This window comes from Melospiza melodia, chromosome 2 (genome assembly GCF_035770615.1).
Source record: "Melospiza melodia melodia isolate bMelMel2 chromosome 2, bMelMel2.pri, whole genome shotgun sequence".
Lineage (NCBI taxonomy): Eukaryota > Metazoa > Chordata > Aves > Passeriformes > Passerellidae > Melospiza > Melospiza melodia.
The window spans coordinates 133142207-133166906 of NC_086195.1; the positions used below are offsets into that span (position 1 = coordinate 133142207).

At 37.8% G+C, this 24700-nt stretch overlaps 1 protein-coding gene across 3 annotated transcripts in view; it reads right to left on the reverse strand.

Moving 5' to 3' along the window:
* USP25 (ubiquitin specific peptidase 25) overlaps nucleotides 1–24700 on the reverse strand; it is an 87743-nt gene that overhangs the window by 44269 nt on the left and 18774 nt on the right. For 2 of the 3 annotated variants that reach the window (XM_063150034.1, XM_063150033.1), the window contains exons 2-5: nucleotides 22285–22362; nucleotides 21062–21206; nucleotides 12049–12172; nucleotides 5798–5960 (exon numbers count right to left, since the gene is read on the reverse strand). In XM_063150034.1, the coding sequence (XP_063006104.1) occupies nucleotides 5798–5960; nucleotides 12049–12172; nucleotides 21062–21206; nucleotides 22285–22362 (510 nt within the window). Of the gene's footprint in view, nucleotides 1–5797; nucleotides 5961–12048; nucleotides 12173–21061; nucleotides 21207–22284; nucleotides 22363–24700 lie in introns of those variants that run through there. The other variant, XM_063150035.1, reaches the window with a different exon arrangement.

Below are 24700 nucleotides of genomic sequence, written 5' to 3' on the forward strand. Positions count from 1 at the left end.
AACAGCTCACCATGGAATTACCAGTCTGCATTTAGAGAACATTTACTTGTTTATAGCAACAAACTCAGAACATTACTACAATTCAGAAGACAGCTAAGTATGATATGTGTCTAGAGGAATTCACTTTATGCTTGTGTCTTGGCACATACTAAGAAATGCCATCCAGCCACTCCTCTACTACATGGTCAAAGCAAGGAAAAAAAAAAAAGTTAGGACAAAAAAAAATCACAGCCAACATTTCCTTACATGGTTACAGAAGTTTTCAGCTTCTTGACCAAATTAAGTGATGTGAATTTAAATAACACACCTAAACAATGCATCCTGTATCCTTTATTTTAATTAAATAAGAACCATTTATGGGAAAGCCATGATCCATTAAAGCTTTCCATACCTTGGTAACAAATTTTGCAATATTACAAATCACTAAATGTAAGGTAAGAGTTTGAAATATCATGCAAGCAACCTGAGGACGCCAGAGACTACAGAAACACAAAAAGCAGGAAAAGGAATATCCTGTCAGCAAAAATCATAGGATGACTGAATTTGGAAGGGACAGGTTCACCTCTCAGAGAAACAGAGGGAGTGACAGAGGAATGGAAAGCAAGAAACTGGATTTCCAACATCATTATTGCTCTGCCATGAAACTCTACAGAGCAGTTTCTATCATATACCCCACCAACCTCTGCCTCAGGCTGTTCCACAGTGAAAACAGTGGCAAGAGAATATTCCATCAATGACCATTTTAAGTCATATGGGGACTGAACACTGAAAGTTCTTCAGCCTACAACCTGGCACTGCATGCCCAGCAAAGCAAGGGACTCATGTGCAATGTATAAATGTCCACATTTAATAATATAATGCTAGGCTTTTTGTATGAATGCACTACCACATCATCCATCACAATCCTTTCCATCCGTCATGACAAATCAGAAACATAAAATAATGCAAAAGTTAGATACTTGTGGTAGGCTGCTTTAAAGGAGAACAATATTGGCAAGTAGCTGAGCTACCAGCTGGGAAGAAAATATTTGCTTGATTCTCACCCATCAAGTTGGTTCATTTCTTCCCAGAACTAGAAGTCTAGGATCAAAGGAGATCCTAACCCTAAATACACTGACATCAGGAAAACAAGAAGCCTGCTCCTAAACACAATGCAACAGAGTAAAATGCCAGAAGTGGTGTTAGGGACCCTGAAAAGAAAAGTTAAAGAGCACCCTAGGAGATTTATGCTTGCTGACTTAATTCAGCAAGCTATGCACTTTTGGGGGAAAAAAAACCTAATCCTACTCTGACAGACTCACAGGGAAAAGCGTGTGGGGATGGCAAGCCCAGCTGTCCTGTTGGGATCCCTCATTTGGTAAAGGGAGAAGCTGCAACCTGGCCCTCTGGGAGTCATGAGGCAGGGGGAGAGAGTGCACATGGTACATGAGGAATGGCACTGGAGAAAGAGCAAACAGCAGCATTCACAGTACAGTCTTCCCTGATTTCCCCACACACAGAAATCTACCTTGGCACACTGTGACATCCTCTGAACCATCTGGGCACTTCCCATGGCACCTTTTCCACAGGGCAGGACCTGCCAGGACATTTCCTCTTGTACATGACCAGAACCCCACTTGGGACTCCAAAAGATAAAGTTTGTCTGGTGCAGGGTCTTAAACCAAAACATCTCGGGGAGAACTTGCACAGGCAGCAAACCTAAGATATGATTCCAACAACATATCCATGTCCTGTCCTTACTTGCTTTCTACATCCCATGTCCTGAAAACTCTTAACTTGTGCTCAGCATGGGATGAAGGAGCCACTCCACAGGCTCCATAAACTTATTATTTCTAAGCCATTTTCAGGCTGTAAACTCTTACAGCTAAGAAAAACCATGATGTTACCTTTTCACAAAGTGGCCACTAAAATCTGCTGCAGAAAAGTAAAAACATACAGTGGTGTATCTATGTTTTGTTTCTTTAAAAAATTTGATGTCTTAAATTCTAATTCAAGAGCACATATGTAGTTACAATAATGAGAATTTTTAAAAATTAATAAATAAAAAAACAACACACAACCAACACAGAAATATTCTAAAGCCTCAAGATTTATGGGTCCTTTTATAAATGTTCATCTAACTAAACAGTAGCAAAATCATGCATGGGTGAACTCCTGTCCCAAATGTAGGTTTATTAAAAGTTCAAGAAGAGGTAGAAAAAAGGTTGAGGAACTTGATTCATTTTTTGGCAGGTAACATGATTTAATACAGTTTTGTTTTGAAATACTGTCTTGGGGACTCAGTTTTAAATTCATGTTATTATCAAGTCCTCAACAACAAGGCAGATTTTTAGAAGTTACACTGTGGGAAAAATATTACTTTTAATTCCAGCACTGCTGAATGTACCTGTTGAAAGCAAAACTTTATTTTGGAGCTCTCTGAAGAGAGACTCCCCTCTTCCTGTGCAAAAGAGGATGCCTTCCACATGTGCCTATTTCTCTACAGCACAAATAAAGACAGGGTAAAGGCAACATTTCCAGTGATGTTTGAATCTTGTTAAACCTTGCTGTCACTCACTACGAACGTCTCTTCAGGAATTTCATACTCTTAATGCAAATACACAAACCATTTATGACTGCATTTCACTAAGTCAGTTAATTGGTGCCTATAAAAACACACCTTGCAAAAGGAAAGCATCAAAATGTCAAAATCTTTTTTCTCCTTAACAAGCACGCCTTAAATAGAAGGATGACTTTTCTTTCTTTGCAATTTAGTTTTAGATTATATTACACAATATATCATTGTGACTGACAGTAGTTAACATTTAGATATTGTTGACCTATGTGATGTGTCAGGTTACAAAAGTCTCCCAAAGAAAGCAAAAAAATATTTCTACATAGTCAATGCAACCCAAGTAGTCAATCTGCCCTGTGGATACATAAGTATGTTATTAGCTAATGTTCTAAATTAACATGCATTAAATTTCCTGGGATGGTTGCTGGAAACATAAATCTTCCTGGCTGACAGATAATATTAATACCCTAAATTTTCAACCAACTGAAGTTATTAATCTTTCAATGGTTTGCTTAAATTACATTCCATAGACCTAACTCCAGAAGTTTCACTATCTTTGAGGATCAAGCCATTATAATTCCAGACACCACAGATTTTCACATGGTATGGCTGGTGACCATAAGAACCAGCTAGGTCTCTTTCTAATCTGTTTGCAAGGTATAAAGTTGCACACTGGGTATAAATAACATTAGATCATAGGTCTAGCATAGGTTTTTACATTCTCAGCCCTCTGCTCTTATCTCTGTGATTAACAAATTAAAAATCTAAGTTCCCATAAAAACATTTATCTAAAGATTTTCAATTTCCTATATAAAAAAATCTTTAACAGAAATGCACATGCACATAAAATCAGTCCTTTAGATTTTGGGCTGCTAGGAAAATCTGATTACACAACAGAGAAGGTAAAACACCAAGTTTACATTAGCCCCATCGAGATCTTAATGGAAATAAAATGTTTGCTTCTGTTAAGACAATGTTTCTGCTACTGCAAAAAGAGCTATGCATGCAATGGAATAAGGAAAGGAGGAGAAATTAACAAGGGAAACATCAAAAGATCTCCAGGAACACAGAAAATTCAAATATCTGTTAGATTCCTAAATGCTGAAAGAAAAGAGGCCAAAGAACATAAAAACTACAGTGGGAAGTGGGGGGGTCATCGAACAATTAAAGAAATCTTTCAATTTCATGATCTACAGCATTAACCTAAACAGAACCTGCAGGTAAGTAAATCCTTCCCATTAAAAACAAAAACAAAACCAAACCAACACACAAAATGAACCACTTCAAACAAAACCAAAAAACCTCCAAGTCAAGCAGAACATGCATAACAGCAATCCAATTTATGCAGTCTACTGGGATTTCAGGGCAACTTTGGAAGTATTCATTCAACAAAAGCTTTTAACTAAGCACCAGTGAGGTGAGATGGAAAGTCCAGGTACAAACAAAGAGGCAATCAAAAATTAAGAGAGGAAAGAGAGGCAACCATCTGTTCTAGCCTGAAGGTAGGTTACTGTAAATTCACCAACTCTGCACTGGTAAGTAAAATTCAGAAGTGATTGAAAAAGGACAGTAAGTTTTTACCACGTTTGCTCAGTTAACAGATCTGCAGTGTACTAGCAACAAGAGTTGGCAAGCATGAACAGACAGAAATATCATATGAGATTGAGTATCTACGTAAGAAAAAAGCTATTTTCAAAACTGCTGTGTAGTGAGGTACATGGTGGAAAGCAACTCTGGAATTTGTAGATGATGGTCATTAAAGTAACTAGCGTTATTCACATTATTGACCTGTGACATCAGACCACACTACTCAGAGCTTTTTTTCAGGCATCTTAAAACTTTCCCAGATTTGACAAACCCTGCACAGCCTCTCTGGGCAACCTCCACTGCCTGCCTGCCTTTATGAGGAAAATGCTTCTTTATATCCAGGCTTAATCTTCCTTATCTCAATGACTCCTATTACCTCTCATCCTCCCAGTATGCACTGCTCTAAAAAGCCTGGCTCAAGTACATCAGAAACCTCTTTTATTCTCCATGACTTTGCAAAAATGAGAGAGAGCTGCCTTGCTAAGACTTCTTCCCTCTGTCTCTCATCACCACTGGATGCAGCTCAGTGGGTCTTGTGGACTTGTTTGGGTCAAGTTTGCACACAAATCCTTGTTCAGAGTTCCCTCAACTATGTACAGGTCTGAGGTCTTAGAGATAGATCCCACTGGTAAAGACTGAGGCAAAGCAAAGCACTGAGAACCTCACCTGCTCTATTCAGCCACATTCTCCTAGCTCAGCCCTTTATGCCCAGTAGAACATCAAAACCTTTTCTTGTTACCCTAGACAACCTTTTAGGCACCAACTCAGATCAGCTTGCACTTTGCTAATACCATTCCTTCATGCCTGGACAACATCTCCAGTCTGCTCAGCAGCCCATCTCTGCTTCCAGACCCTGCACACTGCCTGCATGGCAATGAGCTCCCTGAGAGCAGAACAGACTCTTCTGGCAATCAAGGAATGCTGTTAGCTTTCCTAAGCATCTCTGCAATTCCACCTATGGAACCCCAGACACCAACTTCTAGAAAAAGACAAAGTGTGCTCTTCTGAACTGGGTCTGGGTCCTGTTATTCCTTTTCAGTCCCAGCAGTATCTTGAACTCCACTATTTCATGGTTGTTGAAAGAGTACCCACATTTCTCCGTCTTCAGTTCTTTCATTTTTGGGGAACAGCAGACTCAGCTGTGCATCACCCCTAGCTGGCCCATCAGTGCTCATACCAAGAAGCTATTCCTCATGCCCTTCAGAAATCTAGTTTGTTTGTGTCCTGCTGTGTTGGACCCAGCAAGGGTCAGGATGTTTATTGAAGTTTCCCATGGGAACCACAAACTGCAATCCAGAGATTTCCTTGCCTTTCAGAAAGGCTGTGTGCACATCCTCATCCTGAGGAGGGTATCTGCAGCAGACACAACTGTCACTGATGATAGCATGAGCTGCATACACCCAGGATCTTCAGAGAGTCAACTCCTTGTCTTCTTCATAATAAGAAACATTTTGAAGCTTCACTTATATATGCTACCAGCACCTTCTACACTTCAATCTGACTTAGAGATAGACACATTAAGAGATGCAATAAATAAATAATGCACAAACTTATCTCTTGCAGTGGCCCAAACTTCCCAGGAAAAAAGATTATTTTAAATTATTCACTTAAAATGAGCTGACTCACCTCCCAACAGATACAATGCAGAGTGCTTACCTGAATGACAGCACTAAACCAGCACGTGTTGCCAACATTCTTTAATCCTACTGGGCAGTTGTCCTGTCGCTTTCGATCATAAGGGTTTGGAGAGTCACTCCATACCTCTGGATGTGTCCTCTTTAAACTCGCCTTATTTTCTGCAATACTGGCTTCTAGAACTCTTTGAGAACAGAAGGGAGGGAAAAATGTGAGAAAAAAAGCTAAGACCCCAGAAAAACAAATAAAAAAAAAACCCACCACCCCACCAAGTAGTAAAATATATGCAGGTAGCAATACAGACATCATAATGACATCATTCACTTATTGTTGCTGAGAAATATATGCAAAATTATATATATTATATGCATTATATATTATATTATATGCAATATATATTATATATTATATATTATATTATATGTAATATATATTATATATTATATTATATGCAATAACATGTCTCCAAAAATGCTATTTTACTTTTAGCTATGCTACAGCAATTCCATATTACCTTTTGGAAAATCCTATCGGTGAGTGCATGAATCTCCTGTGAGAGCTCTAGATAAAAGTCTACAAGTCATCAATTATTTAAGAACCAGGTTCAAACAGGATGGACAAATTTTAGGTGGCACTAATAGTACGATGCTTTCATCCTCAAATGCTTTTATTGCTATGTGAAGCACAAAGTCACCAATCTTTTGTTTACTGACAGGAAGCCAAAGCTAGCAAGGCAGCTTTCAAAAATGAAGGCAGTTTTCTTAGTTTTTCCTTCTTGCAGCTTATACAACTGTGTTAATCACTTTACATGGCAAGTAATTACTTTATGAGCCATGGAAAGTCTTCTCCCTGCAATTTTTCAAATGCCACCCAACATTTTAATTGTATGCTTCAATGACCACTTTCTTTGCTGGAAACTGTTCCTGTGTGATTTATGCTGATTATCCATATTTCACATGACAATAGGATCTGATGGCTGTGAAGATCTCCAACTCAAGCCTCATCTGATACATTATTTCTGTATCAACAGGTGGCTTAGCCTGGTGACAAAATACACCTTAAAAGTAATTTGTGGTAGGTGTATTCTAAAGAGAAAGATGGAGATGGATGCACTGAGGTCCTGTAACAGTGGCTCTAGCTCTTAAGCCAAGAGTCTGGCTTGGGCACTACTGACACAACAGTCACTGTTTCCAACCATCCAGTCCAACCCTCAGACAAAAGGCTGAGCTCCTGTCCAACACCAAGCACAGGATTTCACAGGCTGCACCACAAGCATTAAGCAGTCTGAGCAGCATGAAGAGTTGACCCCTCTCAGTTCTCAAGTCACTAAGCACCAAAAAAAGGCAGATTTAGGTTGGCCTGTAAAGGGAGCTCCTAAAGGATAAAGTTTGAACATCTTAGAAAAAAACATAGAAACAGACAACCCCCCTCCTCATAATCTCTCCATTTCCTACCTACATCTTTATTTCAAGCTATGTTCCTATCAAAGAAAGAAAAGCTATCTTACCAAGAACTATGAAATATCATATGAATTTACTGAAGATAACTGTTCTGGGGAACATACTAATTTGTCATTGATACTTACGTCAGAAAAAATACAGTAAAGGAGAGGCATTCTAAATCTGAGAGACCATTTGACACAAATACCACTTTTGTATCTGTCTCAGAAAGAACCTAAATCTAGTAATTTCCTAAGGATTAATCAATTTATTTTTTACAGCACCCTGTAAACAGCATTGAAAGGACAGGCATATAATCCACTAAGAGTTTCTGTTCTGACATATCTTCAAACATTGCACAGAGATGGAACCTGACCCTGATTGTTCTAAGTGTCTTCTCTGATACTTTTTTTTACTAAAAAACCCCAAAAATATAAAGAAACAGTCAATTTAATTTCCCTTTTCACTAATACAGTCTTTCAAAATTATTGGATGACCTACGTATCTTGGTTTGAGAGCAAAAGCTGGTCAATGTGACATTAAAAAAATGCCACACATAGTTCAAATAACTTGTCATGAAAGTAGAATTGCTTAAAATCTTGTTTAAACTAAATTGAAGGGACCTTTAAAGCTGACAGGAAGATTGGCAGACTGGAATAAATTTAAATGATGTTGTAACAGGATTACAATACCTACTTCACACCACTTGTGTTTCAGGTAAAAAACCCAAACTCCTCTTTTTTTGTTCTCTCCAGAAGTTCAAGAATATTTCAAGGTATTTTAAGATTCAAGTTCAGAAAAATAAATACTCTCAAACTGAAATAGTTCCCTGATCCTGTGAGCATTACCATTCATCAGCTTAATTACCTACTAAAATTTCTTTGTATTTTGAGTTTGTGTTTCTTTAGCAGGTAAGGGATTTACTCTCCTCTAGCTCGACCTAAAACGTGTTTCCACATGTTAATAAAGTATTTGTTTCTGAAGGCATCATGGTATTTTTCTATTATTCTTTAATCTACCTATAACATTATCTTTCCTCAGAGAGCACATGCAATAACTGCACATTTTATCTGCTGAATTAATTTTCCAACATAATGATAGCTGTGATGCAGTTAAATCAAAAATGAAAAGTGAAATAAAGTGCAATAAGCACAGCAAACAGGAAGCTAATGATCAGCTAGAATGCTACATAAATAAATGTATTTACTAGCACAGTGAGGATATCTCATATAAAATGCTCACTGTCTTACATTCATAGTGTCACAAATTTGGGACATCACCTAGATCAAGAATCTCACACTGCTTGACAAAACAAGCATCCTTCCAGAGAGCTATGACAAGGATTTAGCAATTTTGATGACAGAGCTGAAACCCCACCTGGTGACTCTTGGGGCCAACAGCACAGTCTCAGCACAGAGCCATCAGCTAGCTGAGGGCAGAGTTTGACAACCCCCCAAACTCACAGGACCTACAGCTTCCACACCTCCAAGGGCTGGAATCCTGTTTGGAGGGAAATGCTGTAGCAAGGGTTAATTAATGCCAGGCTTGGCATGACACTTGAAAGCAGTGTTTCATTTCTCTGTAACAAGATGGGCACAGCCAAGCACCTTTGCAGAACTGCAGGGGGTTCACCAGACAAAGCAAAAACCCCGCAGCAAGGCAAGTCCAGGGCACAAAGATTCTGTCAAACCACACTCTAAGCAAGCCCACTCAGCATGCTGCAGAAAAGCCCTCTCTGGCAGCTTACTCAGCTAAAAGAGCATAGGAAGGTATTTGTACTGGGACTGTCTTACAGCTGGACATCCAGGAAGATATCCCTGACTCTACAACATTCTGCAACTCCACCTTGGATCTACACACACAATGCCTAACCACAGTGCAGAGTCTCAAGCAGTTTCAATGACCCTGATTTAAAAAAAGCCCAGGGGCTGTGCACATCCCTTATGCACTGGCAGTCGGACTGAATTTTATTGGGGCAGTACCACAGCCACAGCTGACTTCTCCTTCCAGCAATATCTCACTGGCTTCCCTAGTGAAGCCCTCTTCCACCAGCTTCAGACTTCAATCCACAAAAAGGAATACAAAGAGGAGAAACTTCTTCACAACAGGAAATACACTGATCAAGCACATTTCTCTAGGAGATTTAAAGAGGAAACAGGAAAAGAATTGAAACGTGCCATGTACAAGATGTTCAGCTCGGACACTTCAGATGCACTCTCTCAACACCTACACAGTAATCACATCTGTCCTCACTAGGTTTAAAGCAATTACATTCAGGAAGACAACTTCTACATGCATTACAACATTAATTACACAAGTCAAGAAATTCCATTAATTCTCCCTTGGAAACCCTAACAAAATCTGCACAAATTAGGTTCCAAACCACCACGAATACCTCTGAAAAAAATATCCACCATAGCAAAAACTATTTAAATATGCACATGGCCTACATTTTTTTAAATGAAACAATTTCACTGTTTAAATTTGCTTATTATTGACCTCCTATTTGATTTTTGCTTCTTGTTTTATCTAGAAAATCAAAAGTAAATGGCTGTAGCTTGACTTGTTTACAACCACAGTGTTCTATTTTTTGTTTTGTGAAGTTCTGCACAGCTCATGCACTTTCTGTAGGAATGCCAACATTCTTCTCTGGGGTGTTAACTACAAAGTGGGGTGTTTTTTTTCTTTTGTCTTTTTGTAATAAAACCAGTCTAAATTCTGCCCTTAAGGAAAATGATTGAACAGTTTGGATTAAGAATTCAAGAACTCTGAATTTCCTATATTTGTTCTACACTGACATAATCTGTCATCAGCTTAGGGTGCTTCTTGCTAAATTACTGAGTTGATCTAATGTCTCAATGCTGCCAAAACCTTCAAGATCCTCATTCTTCTCTGCCTCCATTCACAAGCAAAGTCCCATTCCCTTCCTTGTGTCATGAAATACTATGGATCCTCCAGTGAATATTTTTGCACGGCTTTGTGAAATGAATTTGTGCAATAAATGATCCAAAGAACCCTCCAGCAAGCATAGAAAATGTGGTGCAGTGCACCAAGGAGGATATGACCTGCAACAAGCCCTTCATTTGACATTGCACATGTTACTCTGTGCAATTTTGCAATTAGATCTGAGTCTCTATTTCATAGGACCAACTTTTTCTCAGCAAATAACCAGATTGTCTAGATGCCTTTGTACACACAGAAAAAGGTCATCCTTTGTTATTTTCTGCAGCCAGAAAGATATACACTGTAATTTAAGTTAAAAGTATTTATAATACTTCAATACTAAGTATTTATAATACTAATAATAGTATGGGCTAAGGTAGGACCAAATGGTGGGGGGGGAGGAATTTAGTTTCAAAAGTAAAAAACAAAGTCTACAGCAAAAATCCTAAATCTTCAAGGCTACAAAGAATTGAGCACAGCAGAAGCAGTCAAGGCTTGGGTAAAGAAAAAGAGGGAGAAAATTTTCCATCTCCAGAAATAGGTCCATCTCTCTGAGTGACTGCTTAAATCACAACTCTGTAATTACAGCAATTCTGCCCTTCAAAAAGGAACATGCAAGAGCTGACCTTCTGAAAAAAACTGGACAGAACTTCCACCATCCTCTTGCATACATGCACATACTGAGGTTTTAGAAAAAAACAACCCCTTAAATCCTTCTTCCAGTTGTTAATGAGCATATAAACCCCTTTCATCCCACCCTTCCCTCCTAAAATATGCTATCTTAAATTCATATAACAAGATATCTTTTATCACAAATGGAGAGGTAGAGGAATATATTTATCCTCACAATTAGCATATTTATTTTTCAAAAGGGAAAAGAAAACTACTGTTGATAAAGTAATACAAATAAAGTAATAAAATATCCATATTCTCAGAAATGGAATTTTCTAATAAGTCATTTAGCCTGTCAAACACAGTGAACTGAGGAAAAAAAATATCATGGTTAATCTCCCCCATCTAAATTATTCTTTTATAAAATTGGTCTTTTACGAGGAGGTAGTACTTTGCCTCCTATCAAGGATCAAATCATTGCCTGTTTCCCTTAGAACAAGGCCAGCCACAAATGAAAAACTCAACATTCCTCCCAAGGCCAGTGACAGATGGAAAACGAGAAACAACATCCCTCCCACACAACCCTACACCCAGGCTTAGTTCAAGTCCCAAATATTTCATAATTGTATCAACATTACCAAAAAACATACACTGTACAAAAAGTTATCATGAAATCTGACCAAAAGTTAACTGAAAGACTCTTATCACACCCAAACTGAGAGTTATGTTTATAAAACTTAAAATCCAGAATTTCACTCAAAGCCTATAAATCTTACTTGTTAAATAGGTTAATAACATTCTTCATCTGCTCTTAGTGTCCTCAAGTCACAATATTAATACCCACTCCCTCAATCTCATCCTTAGCAAAGAGGGAAGAAAATGTTATTGTAAAATGAAAATTGCAAAAAACAGGACAAAGTATTTATTAGCTTCTTAATTTATATTTTGGTTTTGTTGCTTTTTACCTGTTACACAAGAGAAACTTTTGGGTTTAGTTCCTATTTAAATATGACCACACATTCTCTATCTCCATCCACTTCCTCCATATTTAAAGAAATACAAAAATATGAAACATTTTATTAAATCCTAGTCCACACATAATACACTATTTTCCAGTGTAGAACATACAATACATTAAAGCAGCATCCTGAAGCCAGGCATATCAGTAGCACAAGTAAAAGTAAACAAGTTATTATTTGTTAAAAGTTTAAAAAAGCAATACAGGCCAATCTCCAACTCTTTAATTTAATTTCTGCTTTATATAAGTTGGTTGTTTACCTGCTAATGGCTTGTTCCTCATCTGTTATTCCAGTCTCCCTGAATGCCCTGTTTGATTCCTCCAAACTCAAGGCAATTGCCCTCTGAAGATCATCTTTATCATCTCCAGTGAGATCAATCACATCTGAAAAGCAAAACTATCTTTCTCAAAATTAAAAGTGAAACAGAATGAAAGGTAAATCTTACTGTAGAGGAGAGAGCCCACGTGGATTGCTGAGCACCATTCCAGTCCATCCCTCCTGCACCCTACACTCTTGTGACCACTAACCCTGCAATAACAACTCCCTTCTGCCTCCAAGGCAGACAAAAACCTCAGCAGCTCACTCTTGACATGATGGGCTGTGGTTCTCCTTGCTCCTAATGTTCTTAACTTTCACAAAGCTAAGGGACAAATTTAGGAATACATGTTTTCTGAAAGCCCTCTTAAAGCAATACACTTAAATGCATTATATCAGCTACTGAGATCAATTGCTTCAAGGAACACATGATGAAGAGGACCTTACTTTAAAAGGATACCTTAATTGAGCATAGTTGATTTTTCCTCCTCATGAAGGAACATGTAACAGTGTTTTCCCAACACAGCCCCAAATTCTACAAGTATTTTGTACCCTGGTAAGCCAAATACTTTCACACAGTTTCATAACAAGTGGAACAGTTCCTTACTCAACCTAATTATTTTCTATCCTGTTTGTTATCCTGAACATATTTAAATTCGATTTCATCTACTGAAAGTATCGCATCTCAGCATGAAAAAAACAAATACTGGAGAGAAAATGAGCATCCATACTTGGATAAATGGGGAATTCTGGATGGACTACTGACTGAAAATAGCTCTACTTCTGCCTTCTTCACCAGCACTTCTACAAAGAATCAAAGACTGACATTCCCCGTACACTTCCTTATTTCCTGAGGGCAACAACAACACCCCTGCTCCTAATTCAGGTGGGATCCTACTACACACCACAACACAAATCATGTCCCCATCAGGCACAGCCGAGCTTTTAGAGCAGGTAGGGCCTACAGGAATGTCCATCAGCTGCACAAGACCTTCTAAAAAGCCAAGGTCACTGGTTATCACCATTTCAAGGGTCAGAAGTCTCATTTTCCAAGTCAGACAGAAATAAAGGAATAGTGTAAAAGAGACACTGGTGTGCAATATCAGATTTGCACATGCACATGGAGCACTGACTGGTTTGAGCCTCCCTCTTCCAAGGCAAACTTTACCCAAAGAGCTATGAAAGGGACCTGTCTCCATCCTGGGGTTTGGCCATTGGAAGCTGAAAGGCTCAGGGAGAAAGAGATGCAGATTTGAAAGTGGCAATTGCTCACAAAGAGAGACAAAAGGCTTGTCAGCATATTTCTCCTTCCACAGGCAAACCCAATTACTCCAAAGAGCTTGTCTGTCTACATTCTGACTTTGCTCCTGTGTGGGCCACCCACTGCAGAGACTGTAGCTTCCCCTATTCCCCTGGGCTTTCTTTTATGGGATGCTTCTCATTGGATCAGAACAAAACACTAAACTTAGCATACAAAAATTATTGCCATAGTCACACACGAACAGAAAATGGGATGACCTGTCCATCCAAAAAGCTGAAACCAGAAAGAAGTTGTAAAGAAACTTTCCTGTTAACACTAGCATCTTCAAAACCTAGTTTTAAACTCAGTTCTGTTTTCTCCAAATAATGGTTGATCTTCTATTTTATTTAGTGGGCCTTTAAAGGGAGCACTCTTACCTGCAGAGTGTACTGGGCAATCTGTCCTGACCTAGAAGTATGGAAAACCACTATTGGTATAAAAGCAGCACTTTCTAATTTTATTCTTGGGCTTTCTACACTCAGCTCAGATCTTCCAGTGTAACAGAAGGGTACTTCAACTGAGATGCCTGAAGTTCTCCTTCAGAAGTACTAAAGCAATTACAACCACCACCAGCAGAAGTCTCTCCCAGAGAAGTTTTGATAAATATGCTGCCATGCTGAGAATAACATAATTTGGGCAAAAATACCATCTCAGCCTGGCTCACATGCAAACCCAGCTCTGTCCTACAGCCTAACAGCAGGAGGAGACCAGAAAAGTTGACAAATGAGAGGATCTCCTCATCACACACACACTGCCTATTCTGTTCTGAAATGTGGTGCTTGTGTTGTATTTTCTGCACATTTACAAGGAGCCACACACAGCTTCCCTGGAACCAAGCTGTATTTCTCAAAGCAGGAATAGTGGTCACAACCCAGCTGCCACACATGCTGATGGACAAGGATGGGATTTCACTTCCTCACAGAGAGGAATGTTTCTTGAGCAAGTCTCTAGTCAGGTAAGAGTGATGACATTTTCACATGACAATAAAAAAGTTAAATTAAGAAGTCAGTTTCTCTATATGGGAGCGATTTTGTAGAAAAGAAATTGATGTAGATGAAAATGAAGTATTTAACAAAAACTCCCCCACTATACAAAAATCTATCTGGATCAACTCTAACTCTCACTTCCATTAAAATATTCAACTTCTTTGCAACTCCTTAGCTCTCTAATTTTTATTAATCTATGTCAGCACCTTAAGTCTTTAGAAGTTTATTACCATTCATATTACCAGAAATTACATAATTTTAACATTAAAACCCCAAATCTTTTACTTCCATTTGCTTCCCATAAGCAGATGAGCCAAAACAGTTTGTTTTGACATGCAAGGGTTTTGAAGCAGACACTACAGGATTCTCTTTAGAAATGTTCTAGCCATACATTGCTCCTGCTCTGCATGAAAAAAGACAACAGAGTGAAGACTCACTCATAGATATTACCACTACATGTGAGTGGTGCAATCAGTCCAAGTCACAGAGGGCTTATCCAGCATAATTTATGTCACAAATTACATTTATTAATATCAGCTCATCCATGGTAACCTATTTCATGAAAGCTTTTAGTTCAGAGCAAATGTAACAAAAATGGTTTTGACATTTAAGCTAATGTCTTTACAGCTCACACAGTAACTCATTAAGCTGCAACACCTCACATACAACTTGAATCCTAAATGACAAGATATTAAAGAAGACTTCAACAGAAGTCACGAAAGAAGGGTAAGTCTGAGACTAAACTCTTTGTTCTAAAAACAAAACAAAAAAAAAAATATATATTACCTTGTCTCCACATTTTGCATTTCTTTCAGATGGCTATACATTGTACAAATGTACATATAATACATGAAATTAATATAGTTTTCCTTTTTTTCTCATTTTTATTTTAAAATATCTTCATGTTTTATAAATTCCTGCATGGGGATGTTAATGTTGCAGCTATGAGTACTAGAACTCACTCATGAAACTGAGCTGCTGAAGTTTCCTATCTGACCAAAGAATACTGGGTTAAGTATGAATTTGAAGAAAAACAAAAGATATGACTGTTACTCAAAGATTTTATCAGACACACAAGTTTTTTTCTGTGATAGGATGAAGGATGCATTTCATAAAGGTGTGGGACTAATGCCTCTTGTCCAGATTTAGTGACTTTAACTTACACATGCCAGCTTTGTAATACTCCTCTCATTTAGCTCACAGAACACTTCAGCTCTCACTGGCTCATCCTTGTAAAGGTACTTATTACTTTAATGTCAAATAGCCTTAGAATATGCAAATATTCTTAACCAGGCCATGACTAGGAAATAAAGTTTGCTTATGAGAAAATTCTCCACAAGTGAAGAAACTTCTCATCAACAGTCTGGCTTAGTGCAATGTGTGTTTATTCAAAGAAAACTAACATTCATAATCAATCATCTCTTTTACTAAGATCTGTTTTCTTGGTTTACAACATTATTATTATATAATAATGTGTCGTCCTGATAGATAAGATTCAGAGGGTTTGACATTGTTTGTAATTCTACAAAACAATTTTAGGTTGTATATTAAAATTTGGGCAAATACTACTGCATGTATAATAAATGCACACAATATATCTATCCCCATAGATCTTCCTTTAAAAAGAAAAATTATCTGTTTACTTAGGAAATTTCTATCATCATTTAAATAAAGGGTTCTTACTTGGTTATTGCCCAGGTCATTAAAATAATTAGTGTTGTTGACTTAGTACTTATATGAGGAGGAGGCAGAGAGTAGGAACTTCAAACTTAAGTAGGCTGGGAAACTCAGCATGAGAGACAGATCAGAAGTAGCAATTGAACTCAGGGATAAGCAATAAACATCCACAGTGATGCAACAACTGGAACAGGGAGGAAAATGAAGGGGCAGCCTTGATGGGTTCAACAGAGCAGTGCCAAGAATGAAAATTCAGCAGCAACATTCCAATTTCAACACATAAACAATACAGAAGTTTCTTAAATGGAGTTGAGACTACATCTGGTTTATTTATTACAAGCAGAGTTAAGCAAGATCCTACATACTGCCACCTATTCTGTGAAGTTAAGTTCACAGTGGTCTCAGGCTCCTAAGGTGAAGATTTAAAGCAATTTATGTGGCTGAATATGCCAATTTTGGTTAAAACTGGATGTGGGGAGAGCACCCAGCACCCCTGCAGCAATTCAGCCAACTCAAACCACTGTACTGGTGCAAGAGCTTGTAAATATTGGCCACCACTATCCCACAGCTTCCTCATATCAGCTGTATTTACAACACCCTGTGATGATAACACCTTAAACTGAAGGCTCCCACAGTGAAGGGAAAGGAGAGAGGCAATCATGACACAAAGCAACAAGTTAATCTGTAGGATGAAAAGAGGACCTCAAGGTACAGGACTCCTGACATTTGAAGCGGGGACCTTGACATACCAAGCTGGCAAAACTCCCAGGAACCTGGACGGAGATGACACAAATAATCCTTGAAGTAGAAGGAAATGTCATGAAGACACATAGATATGGCTGAGTTAGGCAAGGTGACAGAAGAAGCCACTGTCAAATTCTACTGACAGAAACAATAAATGAGCAGCTAGAGAATGAGGACTGACTAGGATTTGTGCCAAGAAGGATCCAGGAGCTACAGCCGACTCATGCTCAATCTGCAATTCACATCATCACAGCACTGAAGAAAATAGGAAGTGTTACACTTCTGTCAGAGTACTACGTGGATATTTATAGAGATTCACCTATTTTTCTGAAGAACTAAGCTGATGTCTTCATTATAGTTCTGAGTGCCACAGCTCAGGAAAAAAGCATACTAAAGAAGGTGCAGATGAGAAGAAAAGAAATTACAATAGGTATAGGAAATGCATCCAACCTCTTGAAAGGAATTTAGGCTGTTTCATTTAGATCTGAGAGAAGTCTTTTGATACATTGTCTTCACATGCAACATGTCATCTGAGACAAAAGGAATGAAGTGTGCTATAATTTCCAGGGGCACACTGGAGTAAAGGACTTAACCTGAAGCAAAAGGGATTTAGGCAAGACACTAGGAGTCTAAAAGGAGGGGCAGTGAAGCTCCAAAAGAAATTACCCTATAAACTTTTCAGAGTCTCTAGAATGGAACAGTAAGAAATGTTTTATAAACACCACTTCAGAAGGATGTAGGTACCATTGAGCCTAAACTCCACCTGACTGGAAAGGGCTGAGTGACTTTTGAGATATATGCAAAGGCTCAAAGTACGAACAGGAGGATATAAAAAGCCAGAAGCCATGAAGTCTACAATCCTCAAATTGCTGTGTGGCATTTCATAGTTACACTGTAATATGCCCTTATAAAAGGGCTTGAAATCTTTTGTTTTGGCTGTGGAATGTGCAATTGCAAAGACTAATAACTCGGTTTTAATGAAAAATAACTGTGTTTTCAAAAGAAGGGAAGGAGAGAATTTGTCTTGACAGCTGTTTCATTGGAACACAACACAACTTCCAAAATACATCTTTTCACTCTGTTCCTTCCTTTAATCCTGGGTTCTTCAAGTTCCTTCAATAATAAGAAGAAAATGGATACATTCTTAGCAATCCAACAGTTCTGTTATGCAGCCACAGATGAAAATACACAAAATTACTTCAAATGGGAATAAAAAGGTTTCTAGAGAAATAAAGTGAAAATATTTGGAAGTACTACTAAACTTCTTTTGTTTTTCTTTAAGAACAATGCCTAGGATTTCCTCTACCAAGTGAAACATTGAAATTACCTTGGACTAAAAAGTGTGCATCCATACATTGAAAACCTAATGCTTGAGCACTTTCTCTTCACAGAGTGCAAGAAGGGACAGAAAGTCAAAATGTTAAAACAGCCTTTGCAAAAGGATCAGATTAAGTTTGCATCACTGTTGATGTGAAAATACTACATTTGCAGGTGCTTGCACATGCCATTTTGAACAGACAAAAAAGCAAGCATCATGAGTAACACTGGTTGTGCAAGTCCATCTTTGTTTAACAGACGGAGCAGGTTTAATGAAAACCTATTCTTTTTTTGCATCTGCACTTGGTAATAAGACAAACCAGGTTTCCTTACACCTCATACCATCTTGGCTGCAACTCTCAAACCATTTATGAGCATGGTCACTTTTGGAAGAGCCAGGGAACAATTCTGGCTGTTATGGTACACAGTAACATTTTCATTTTACCCCTTTAACTAAGTAACCACATCAAAGAAATGCAGTCAGTCAAGCTGATATCTGATACATCTTTATGCAAGTAATACATTCAACAGCCTTTGTAAATGGCTGGAGGTTTTCTGTGGCAGAAAAGACAGCTCTAGTATTTATCTGTGACTTTCTCCTTCCCAGTTTGGATGCTTTAACTGGGCAGGACCACAAAGCTCGGTGAGTCTTAACATCCCCAGTTCCAAACACACAGAGGTAGTTAAGCAGTAAGGAACAGTAAGGGTGAGTTTCAATAAATTAATGTAATTATACCTATGTAGGATAATAAAGGGAGTCAAATTTGAGAGACAAGATGCTGTCATTAACTCAGCAGAGCCACTGAGAACTGCTAACACGTGTTCTTTTGCAGAAGGGAGCAGTGATGGTCAAAGCCATCTGCTGAGGATTTCCCATCCTGTATCCTTTCACACCCCCTTACAAGACAGTGTTTACTAACACAGGGCCCTAAGGCTTGGCCTTTTTGGTGCACTGCATTTTTTAAATCTAGCATCCAAACAATTACAGGCAAGCACATTACAAGGAAAGGTTTCTTCCAGAAGCATTCACTACAGATCACTACAGGAGCTTGGGGGGCACTCCATGACCACACTGGTTTTGACTTTTGTTCTGCTGTAGGTGTTCAGTTCTTGCCCTTTAAGTCCTCCAACATGATAAAAAGTTCACCAAGATGCCTTTATCTCAAAGTGCTTTCAGTCTACTAAAACAGCAAAGACTGGCTAAGGGCTCTCATCTTTGTTGCCAGTGAGGACCTGACCAGACATTAAAGATGTTAAAAAAAATTTCAAAACCTGCTTTTCCCACAGCAGTTGGTGTTTCTTGATCACTGACTTGTCATGCTGTATAACTGTAAGGAATCTGCCTTCAATCCTCCAGAGAAGAGAAGAGAATCCTGAAATTCACCTCGGAATGTACAACTCATGACCTACCCTTCTCAATCTGACCATCTGCCATGGGTAATGTGGGCTCTTGCAGATTTGATCCATATCCCTTGTCACCTCATTTCTTCAGTAAGGTTGTACAGCACACTAAGTGACAGCAAAACTAAATACTTCTATTAATGGGATTGCTATTAAATCTAATTAAACACAGACTTCAAGAGAATCCAGCTTACTATTTCACTGCCATAGTAGGTTGTCAGTACTAGAAACTATGACACAGTGCTGAGTTTGTTCTTAATAGACTTCATTCCCTCAATGGCAATTTTCTGACACTGAAAATTAAACACATGGGGAAGGTTGTGTGTGTTTTCTCTCCAAAGGAGTGAAAAGAAAAAAGACACAAAAAACCCCAAGCCACCCACCACAACTACTGCATGGCTAACACAACTACCTATAAGGCACTCAGGACATTTTATATAGGGTTGCTAATAAGACCAAGGATTTAAATGCAGTTTTCAGATTGGACATGCTGAGAATAAATTCATCTCCAATTAAATAAAAATATTTTAAAAATTCATGCCAAGGTTCTACAGACAAAAGATAATTATACAATTGATAAGGAAATCTAACTAAACTTCTTTACATTGAAGCCACCATGAGCAAAACAAAGGAGGAAAAAAAAACCTACTGCAGGAGGCACTAAATAATCCTACTTGTTTAATAAAATATACATAGATGTACTAGATATATGGCCATAGAACTGGTATGTAATTAAAATATTCTCCATCTGCATTGGAAATGGTGTAAAGTAACTATACCATGAAGAAACTCAGATTTTACAAATATCAATCCCACTACAAAATTTACTTTGACTTTTACTTCTATGTTATTTCCTATATTTATTTCCAGAACATTTTTATTTTTTTCTCCCCATAAAAATTACTATATACTAAAGCAAAGGATAAGAACCTGCAAGACTTAGAGAAATGCAGGTTGTGGGACCTCCTGTATCAACTAAATGAAATTGTTTAAAATTGGGTATATTTAATGCTAATTTAATATATCAAATACCTACTCTTTTAGTACAAAATTCACACTTAACCTCCAACATCTCCCTTTGGGAAAGTCACTCCTGTCAGGGAGGAGCTACTCTTAACAATATTAAGCTTTAACATATCAGGACAAACAATGACAGACTATTCTCCAATTTTGTTTTGACAGAGGAGTACCCAGCTTTTGCCCTAAATTATTTACTGCATGACCCTAAAACAAAACTTATAATATGGGGGAGGAAACAAAAGGTAAAAAAAAAAGTAAAGCTCAGTTACTCACCTTTTGATCAGTATCATACATATATGTAAAGGTAATGTCTAAAGGTAGTTCAAACAAAAAAAAAAAAAAGAAAAAAAAAACAAAAACAAACCTCACTGAGATAAGGAGAGAGAGACTACATAATAATCTAAGAATTGATAAGGAAGAATTATCTGCAGATTAATAGTTACGTCACAGGCAAGGTTTTATTTCCCATGCCTTTAAACTGAACTTAGGAAAAGAAAAGAAAAGATACCTACTGGTGTCTGCCTGGCTGCCCACGCTGATGTATCTGTCATTGCCAGGAAGGGCTGTTTGGTAGTAAGTGGCCTCCTCTAGCTGGGGAACCTTGGCATTCTTCGCAGTGAGAAAAGCCACGGCCAACTCCAGATTACCATTGCTGTCCTTTAAGCATATTTAAAAAAAAAAAATAAAACAACAAGTGAGAGTCCTCTCACCCCTTCTTTAATTTTTCCTAAAAGGAAAGGACATGATTAGCAACTTCAAATCAATAGCCATTGTACTGTCAGGCAAAATAATAACTCAAAACCAAACTTGAAATATTCTGCATATTTTGCTATTTTTTAACCAAAATAAAGATAAAACATCTTATAAAGAAATTGTTTTGGTGGCCTTTCACTTATTTCAGGAAAGAAAAAAATACTGTCTTGTAGTGTAGGTCAGCCTCTCAACAAACCAGCACATTCACTGGAGTCAGACTAATTCTTCTGAAAATATACAGTTTCATTTTTAAAGCCACAGATCCCAGATTTTGAAAAGCAGTTGTGCACATGACTTAGGCTAACAACAACTACCTGGTTTTGTGTAGATAAATATTTTTGATTTAAATTACTAAATCCTCATATACCATGTATTAACAGCTAAAAAGTTCTGCTTGAGGGAGAGAAAACATTTTTAAATGTTTATATATTTGTATAAATAAAATATTTATATATTTGCTGACACAGAATACAGAGAGACCTGCCATTTTTTACTTGCCTCAAAGAACTCTTCGGTGCTGTGAAATAAATTACAATGGTTGAAAAAACATTGAAACAATACCAAATTAGTAAAGGTTGGCAAGTTCAAGCAGTTCTTCACTCTACACAGTGAGCAAGGCCTGTGCAAGAGAACACCACATGGCTCCCCAGGATTTGGTCATCTGTAGTAGCACCAATGTATCCCAAAAAAAATCACACAAGGTTAAAGGCAAGTCATAACAGTCCTGTCTTTTCATTTTTGAACACTTAATTAATTTTCAGGTCAGTACCAAAAGAGAACAAGATTTCATGCAAAGTGAACAAGCAATCACTATTAGCTTTCTTTCCCCCACCCTGAAATAAATTCAAGGGGGGAAGGGAAAAGGAAGGAAGTGAAAGAAAGGAAGGAAGAGAGGGACAGAGTAAGAAAGGGTTGGATTTATGGCTTTCACAGGCAGTTAAGATGCATTCAGGTTCATCCAGCTACAAGTCAGTTATCTTACCTTCAGTGCCTGTTGCAGTACCTGGATGTCATTGATACCAGTGATCTCCCTCAGCTGATTTAAAAATGTTTGCTGGTGCTGAAAAGAAAACAGATCATTGAAATAAGATTAGAGCCAAAAAAAACAGCAAAACAATGACTTAACAGAGTACACTCCCCCACAAACATTAAAGGCATCTCCATGTGAGGTTTATGCATCACAAAGGGGTAGAACCTACATTACTCAAGTTTGTCTTCATCTCTGGAATTTGGGCACTTTTTTGGGAATCCTTAATTCCCAAATGGAATGATTTTGCATTTTGGTGTGTTTCCTTGGTAAGCTTATGCAGCGTGGGTTTAAGAAGCTCATATAAAGCCACAGTTGGCCCATCTAAACAAATAAAACTCCACAGCTTTGGTTTCCAGTGGAAATAGCTGATTGAACACCCACCAAAACCAACTTCTTTAACTCCCAGTTATTCTCAACCCCATTATTTCCTTAACATAAACAATTCCTCATCATTCTAAACACAAAACCTGGAAATGCAACTTTGCTGACCACTGAGGTGTTTTAAGATAAATACCATAAAAAATCCAAACAAAACAAGTTTCTTGATACTGGAACAGAACTTAAGGAATCTGTCCAAACTGCCTTCCTAGACCAGTTGAATCCAACTCTCCCAAATCACACAAGTCAGCACCCATGACTGAGTTTAAAGCAACACTTGGAATTAGAAAAAGAACAAGAGGTTCTGGGTCTCTTAAATATTCACTTCATAAGAATTTTGAGGCTTGGTTTTGTTTTACTTAAATAAAAATCTGGTCCCACCCCAGTTTAGAGCCAACAGACGATTCACTCCAGTCATGCTCAGCTATCCCATCACAGAAGCAAAAAGCAGGCACTAAGCTGGAACAATCTTTGAACTCCTGTAAACTATTAAAAGCATCTTAACCATTAAAATCATGAAAAAACAGAGCATTGACCATTGCTCCATACCAACAAATTCAATTGCTCCTTTGGCAGATGGGAACTGGAGAAAAAATATTTGCAAATGGTTTTTCTTTTTTATTCTTTGCCCACAACATCCTGAACTCAAAACAGTAATTTCGTCTATGAAAGAGAAAATTTTTGTAAAGTACAGGGTTTTGTTCGCATGACAAAAAGCGTATTTCCTATCAGGAACAAATAAACATTCTCCTGCTACTCTCCAAATTCATTTTAAAATAGCAACTATAATTGTCTTGCAGCTTCTTCTAAAAGATTTATTTTTGAGCTGAATTATCTGGAATCAAATATTCAAATATCCTTATTCTTCCTTTATCACTGCTTTGTATAGAGGAGGAAATTAAGATCTGCATGAATGCTGAATTCCCCAGTGAGAAATTAACCTGGCAGGCACTACTTCATGCCCTAATAAGTTGAAATAGAAGGCGTATAGTTCAGGATGTTTATGAATTACATACACAAACTTCCCTTCATTTATGATCCTAAGAGACACTGCTAACAATCCAATTTGCCTCTTTCTTTTTTCTTTTCCTTTTAAAAACCCTTCTGTTGGCACAAGAAAAGTGAAGTGATGCAGGAAAACAAACTCCCACTCTATCCCCATCCCTCACCCCCTCGTTTGTTTACTCTGTGCATTTCATAGCACCGTACAAAGCCACGACTTGTTTCCCCTATAAAGTTGCTTTCCTGCCCCTAAGCCTGGCAAGAATCAAAGAAATTAAATAGAGTATTTGGGAAAAATAATTACAACAGCATTAAAATTGGCAGCATCAATTCAAAGGCACGACAGTAAAGTGGACTTCTTTTTCTATTTGCCACCAACACAATGGTGAACAGAACAGAAAATAGTTTCACTGTAAATTATTACAACAACAAGTTATAAGAGATTTCTGTATCTTCCATAATATATACAACACTTGGAAAGGCTGATTGGAGGATATTCATCGTTCACAGAGACTGGGAAAAGACAGAAGAGACAGTTTACCAACAAACAATCTCTTAGCAGTTCAAAATATTGGCTGTTAATTTATGAGCACAGCTGTGACTTATAAACTTAGACATCTGTAGTTTCCATCCACATTTCAGCATTCCAGCATAAAAGCTGTGTTTCAAGGCCCCCTTCCCATGGACGTCCACATTTAACAGATCAGAACTTCACCCAGAGATGCTCCTTTCTCATCAAGAGATGATATAAGTCTCTTCTAATACATATATCTAAATGTATAAGTATATAAGCATATCTAAGTATACTTTTATATAAGCATATATAACTATACTTTTTTTAAGGCCAAGAGTTTAAGGTACTCAGCTCCAGAATTTCTTACTGGTAATTAAAAGAACAACATGGAGAATCCATAAGCACCACTGTTAGAAGTGACAGGAATTAAAAGGAAAATAACCAGTTCTCCTGAACACCTTAAATGGAGCTTTG